The following is a 6,367-nucleotide window of genomic DNA, read 5'->3' on the forward strand; positions in this document are numbered from 1 at the left end:
CACAAATAAAGTCTTTAAGAAAAAAAAAACAAACACACAAAACAATCGCTGTAGGCCTATTTTCCATGTTAATAAACAAGTCTTGTGATTTTTCAAAACTTTTATTAACAATGTCACATTACATTCTTCTCAAACTTTAATCTCATGGATTATAAACCAGTTTTAAGTGTATCCAGACACTGTAAATTTATGATAAAAAAAAATCAATCTTCATTTTTGTGTAATATTTAAAAGAAAAAAATACTGGAAGTTACAGCATAAATTGGTCAGACTGGCTTGACAGTTTTGTATTTGAACTTGTCTGTTAAAATTGAACAGTTGGGGAAAGAAATATACTTTTTAATGAAATCTTTCAGATCATTCTGTTTCATGACTGCATTTGACAAAATGAGGGTTCGTCTAGTCATATGATCCCTCTGAAACCCACAGCTGTGATTTACCCATTATATGAGTGTGTGTGTGTGTGTGTGAGTGTGTTTTTCTAATTAGAGCTGCTATTCCTCTCTGGTGTGATATGCTATTTATGAGAGAAACACTTGAAGATTAGCAACATAAATTATTCATCAAACAGCTTATTAATAAGTATGGCAGCTGAAATTCTTTACAGGATGTCATATATAGAGTGTAACATTAGTTTAGCCTCTTCCACTCCTAGCTGTCATGGTGAAGACAAATCCAGCAAAAGTGCAGTCAAAACAAACCTTCACACAGAGAATCAAATGGAGACCACTCTAGCAAGAGAAGTTCAGAAAAAGTTCCTGTTTGGATTTCAACAATATTTTTCCTAATTTAAAATTGTTTATTTAGGGACAGTACCAATGAAAAAATTTCTCAGAGGTTTACAACATAAATCAAAACATCCCTTGTAATCAGTTTAAAAATACCATATTCAGTTTATTGTTTGTGTGAGCGGGCAGCTAATCCAGCGGCTCCTGTTTGATTCGAATGACGGAGGTCATGACCCCGCGGTGACTTCGTTTGATCTCTCTCCTCAGAACGTACTCACTGAACTGGGTTGAGTCCACACCACCTCCACAAGAAGCAGCGATCTCAAAACCTCTTTGCTGCAGTCGCTCCAGAACCTGGCCAACACAAAAATCCACAAACACACACCATATTAGTATCCTTTATTTTCTACCAACAGTAAACAATTAAGGAGAAGTTCACTTCCAGAACAAAAATGTTCAGATAATGTACTCACCCTCTTGTCATCCAAGATGTTCATGTCTTTCTTTCTTCAGTCGTAAAGAAATTATGTTTTTTGAGGAAAACATTTCAGGATTTTTCTCCGTATAGTGGAGTTCTATGGTGCCCAGAGTTTGAACTTTCAAAATGTAGTGCATTAAAAAGGGTAAAACAGTGATGTAGGACGAAATTGATGAAGTTGAGGGAGAAGTGATAAGAAAATGATAAGATAAGACCTTTCCTTCTCAGCTGGGATCATTTACAGCCGCATTTGGGATCGTTTGAAGCTGCATTTAAACTGCATTTTGGAAGTTCAATCTCGGGGCACCATAGAACTCCACTATATGGAGAAAAATCCTGAAATGTTTTCTTCAAAAAACTTTTTTTTTACAACATGATCATCTTTATGACAAGGGGGTGAGTACATTATCTGTAAATTTTTGTTCTGGAAGTGAACATCTGCTTTAATATACACTAGCCTTCAAACGTTTGAAGTCAGTAAGGTTTTAAATAGTTCTAAATGAAGTCTCGTATATACACCAAGCCGGTATTTATTTGATTAACATATTTTAAAATGTAATTTATTCCTTTGAGGGCAAAAGTTGAATTATCAGCAGTCATTATTCCAGTCTTTAGTGTCACATGATACTTTAAAAATCATTCCAGTATGCTGGGGTTTGGTGCTCAAGTCAAGCTTAGTTTTTAACGTTTGATCATTTTAAAAGGGAACCTATTATGCAAAAATCATTTTTCTAAGGTGTTTGAACAGTCGTGTGAAAACAATCACCCACTAATTTTTTATAATCCCAATAAATCATTAAGTCTCTCTAATTATGCAATTCCAGATTTCTCCCCATTTTGAAATCTTCGTAGGGAGAAATCCCCCCCCGATTTGAGATGATCTCTGCCCTATTAGCATAAACACAGGTCTACGTGAGAAGCAGCAGTCCGCCATTACCGTTTTCTTGCTGTACCTCCTGGAGAGCAGCGAAAGTCCTGTATGTTTGTGCCAATCATTTTACGCCGTACTGCATTACAAACGCGGGGCAGTTCAATGCTAGATCTTCGCAATGGTTGATTCTGAAAGAGGGATCAATACCAATGCTTTGCGCACAAACACCAGCTCCAGACTAAGTAATTATCATGCGTCATATTTTGTTTTCCAAATTGCCTTTCTGAAAGAGCTTCTTGGCACTCTAAGACCCCGATTAGATAGAACGCGTTTTTTTGCAGTGAGAGGTGCCTTTTTTAAAATTTTGGTTGGCAGTTTTGCGCGTTTATACACATTTTGCACGTTTATACACCTCGGGCGCCTCGCGTTTTAAGCGCCTGCTGCGCCACACGTTTTTGCAGGAGCGCTCCAAGCACCTGAAGTTGAAAAAACGCATGACGCCATTCACGTTTTTTTCTATTGTCCAATCGAATGAATGGAGGAGTGAAGGAGAAACTGTTGGTGTCTGTCGCAGGATACCCGGAGCTGTATTTTTTATGGTTTTTGCTAATATGACAGTTTACTTAACAGCAAAAACCAAAGATTTTAGAGCACTGGCGCTACATTCCTTTGATTTTTCCTTTTTTTAAAGTCACCAAAAAAAGGCAGTGCGGTGCGCCTCGCTACAATTGCCTCTGCCTGTTTTCACTCATGCTGTCTTCGCGTGTTACCAGAATGATCGGAAATAGGAATGTGGTTGGTAAAAATTGCATACGAAAGCAATGTGAAGTCGACTGCTTGAATTTGTCGAGTGCGTGAGATTGTCCTGTTTTGTTGTTGCCAGTATAGAGACAGAGCGCATTTAGGCCACGCCCAATCCGGGGGGGATAAAAAAGCAAAAACAGAACAAATGTCTAAAAGCTGCTCTGTGACAACGTGTACAGTAAACAAGCTAAAAACCTACCTATGTCAGGAGCACTGTCATAGACCAATAAAATTTAGTTTCTCAATATATCTCCTACTCTCAGGTTTAAACAGGGTGGTGAAATAATTTTTTGACATGGTTAAAAATAATGATTGTTTCTTGTCGCAATTAAGTTTCCTGGGCGTAGTTCTCAGAGTAATATGAGAACTTGTGCTCTACTTTTGTGTCTTTAAATGCTCGTTTTTTGGGTCGACAGCTTATATAATGTAGTTCTGTGTTTTTTAGCTTGTTTACTGTACACCTCGTCACATAGCAACATTTAGACATTGTTCTGTTTGTTGTTATAAGTCAGAAATGACAAGGAGGCAGCTTCCCACAATACAAAGTCAATGGAGACCGTTGGATTGTTACTTGATGTTTTGCAATGTTTCCTATGTTTTGATTACTCCTGAGTTTCCAGAGATTAAAGAGTGTAAAGTTATCTCCTTGCTTCCTGCGTTCCCCTTGCCTCAACGTAACGTGACAAACAGTAATATTGCATTTTATTTAGTTAATTGTTTTTTAAATAAAATAATACAAAATAATAAAAATACAGTATGATCATTTTATTTTATTTATTTATTATAAATAAAAAAAATAAGTATTAAATTAAAAAAATATTTTAATTCATTTTTTTATACAAATTTTCAACATTTTCAAACTTTATATTTATTGCCGGTTTTAGTGCTGCTGAGTGAAGTCCGTCAGTGAATGGTATCAGTTTTGCATTTTGCTATGCAACCGGTAGCATATCCACCTTATTTTTGCCGTAAGAGCAAATTTATTTATTATTTGTAAAGTTTATGGGTGTGGCTTCCGGTCTCATCCACGTCCAGCTATTTTTAGCTGTACAAAACAGCTCGTTTTGCTGCCTGATATTGCAAATTGGTGTGTCTTACCATATTATTTTTATGTATTATCTTAATTATGAACACACCAGTTTGTAGTGCAAACTGTTTTACCATTTACTGCACATTGTTATTCTTCTCGTTATTTCCCTATAGCGGATAATGAGCCGGAAGTCTCATCCATAGGCTTACTTACGCGTTAAAGAATAAGGTAGATGCAGCTTGAGCTTCCAATGCAAAAAAAAATAGCAGAATGCTTTACTTGTTAGGATGTAGGCCTATATGTATTTGCTAATGATGTTTAAACCTCCTTAAAACAAGAATTACTTGAGAAGTCTTGTTTTCAGAAAATTTATATTGTATTAATCACTAAAAACAATGCAAATTACTACTCAAGAGATGTTTTTTGTCCTTTTTGGAGATTAAAAGAACTGATGTCGACTACTATAAACAATCAGTGTATGAAAAGAACAGTGTGAAGACTTATCTGCTTTTGTGTCTCACAGAGACAGAGAAAAAAAACAGCATATGGATTTAGAACGAGAGTAAATTGTGACAATTTTCGTATCCCTTTAATTGAACACCCCTGGCACAAAATCACTGTCATCTTCAGTTAGAAAAACAACACAGTGAAAGTGTTATAAACCATCTGTCCAGCAGCTCTCTCAGCTGAACAAAATGAGATACTTAAACCACTTGCTTATTCTGTGTTTCTTTCTGTCTGTTTCTCCCTCTCACTGTTTCTTCAGTCCTGCAGATATACGCTCCACAGAACTGTGAGATCACATTCCATTAGTGTGCCTTGAGGATGTCCCTTCCTCTTTTTCTCTCCAGCACTGCGTCACTAAATTTCCCTTCACTCCCTTTCTCCATCTACAGTTTTCCACCATCTTTCTCTTTCTTGGTCTCGCTCTCCCCCACCAACCTCTCATTTACAGGTCAAAGTTTCTGTCTGTTTGCTCTGTGTGACTTTCCATCATGCTTTTGTCCTTCAACCCTCTTTTTCTCTCATTTTTCTTTCCTGTCTTCTGCCTCTACTTTTCTCAATCTCCTGCTTCCATTAGTGTGACGGCAAGTGCCAGGGGCCAAAAGATTTAATAAGCAAACAGGATTAGACAGCCTCTAGACACACACACACACACACACACACACACACACACACACACACACACACACACACACACACACACACACACACACACACACGAGTATGAAATGGTTACAGAGCACAGTATAGGAAAAATTGAGCTCATATTGTACATTCATTCCTGACATGAATCATAGGCCAGTGTTTGTAGTTTCTAATGCAAAATCAGCTGACGATTCTGGATGAAGTTGTTTTAAAAGACTTGCAGATTTTATTTGAAGTGGTTACACCATCAAGTAAAAAAAAATAAATAAAAATGTTACACTGTAGGTGCATGTGAGTACACACATCAGGATTTTTATTTAAAATAATAACGTATAATAAAAAGTAAAAATAAAAAAGTACAAATTATATATATTTTTAAGGTAAAACGTTTTTTTGTTTTCAAATATGTATTATGATTATTATTATTTTTTTGTATACAGATATAGCAATAAACTATTAAAGGTGTTCACTTCCAGAACAAAAATTCATAGATAATTTACTTTACTTGTCATCCAAGATGTCTTTATTTCTTCAGTCATAAAGAAATTGTTTTTTGAGGAAAACTTTTCAGGATTTCTCTCCATAAAGTGGACTTCAACTTCCAAAATGTAGTTTAAATGCAGCTTTAAAGGGCTCTAAATTCCCAGCTGAGGAAGAAGGGTCTCATCTAGTGAAACGATCAGTTATTTTCTAAAAAAATTGACAATTTATGTACTTTTTAACCTCAATTGCTCATCTTGTCTAGCTCTGCATGTATTCTGTGTATTCAAGACAGTTAGGGTAGGTTGAAAAACTCCTATCTCATTTTCTCCTCCAGCTTCAAAATTGTCCTACATCGCTGATGAAGTACCAACCCAGTGTTTACAAAGTGAATGTGCAAAGAAGAAAAGGAGATTGGAGTTTTTTGACGTACCCTAACTGTATTGAACCGGAATACACAGAGTTTACGCGAAGCTAGACAAGACTATCGTTTGAGGTTAAAAAGTATATACATTTTTTACCATTTGTTTTACTAGATAAAACCCTTCTTCCTCAGCTGGGAGTCATTTGAAGCAGCATTTAAACTGCATTTTACAAGTTAAAACTCATGGGCACCACAGAAGTCCACCATATGGAGCGAAATCCTGAAATTTTTTTCTCAGAAAACATAATTTCTTTACAACAGATGAAATAAAGACATGAACATCTTGGATGACAAGGGGGTGAGTACATTATCTGTAAATTTTTGTTCTGGAAGTGAACTTCTGTAAATTATTATAATAATTTTTATATTATATTATTATATTACACTTTTGGGGAATCATATG

General features: G+C 35.9%; 1 protein-coding gene across 2 annotated transcripts in view; it reads right to left on the reverse strand.

Moving 5' to 3' along the window:
• Nucleotides 1-82: 82 nt before the first annotated feature.
• The window catches only part of kctd1 (potassium channel tetramerization domain containing 1), a 36,778-nt gene continuing 30,493 nt past the window's right edge, over nt 83-6,367 (reverse strand). For both annotated transcript variants that reach the window (XM_073816695.1, XM_073816694.1), the window contains exon 5: nt 83-1,082. In XM_073816695.1, the coding sequence (XP_073672796.1) occupies nt 918-1,082 (165 nt within the window). In that variant the 3' untranslated portion in view covers nt 83-917. The remainder of the gene's footprint in view (nt 1,083-6,367) is intronic.

The sequence above is a fragment of the Garra rufa genome, chromosome 13 (assembly GCF_049309525.1).
Source record: "Garra rufa chromosome 13, GarRuf1.0, whole genome shotgun sequence".
NCBI classification, from domain to species: Eukaryota; Metazoa; Chordata; class Actinopteri; order Cypriniformes; family Cyprinidae; genus Garra; species Garra rufa.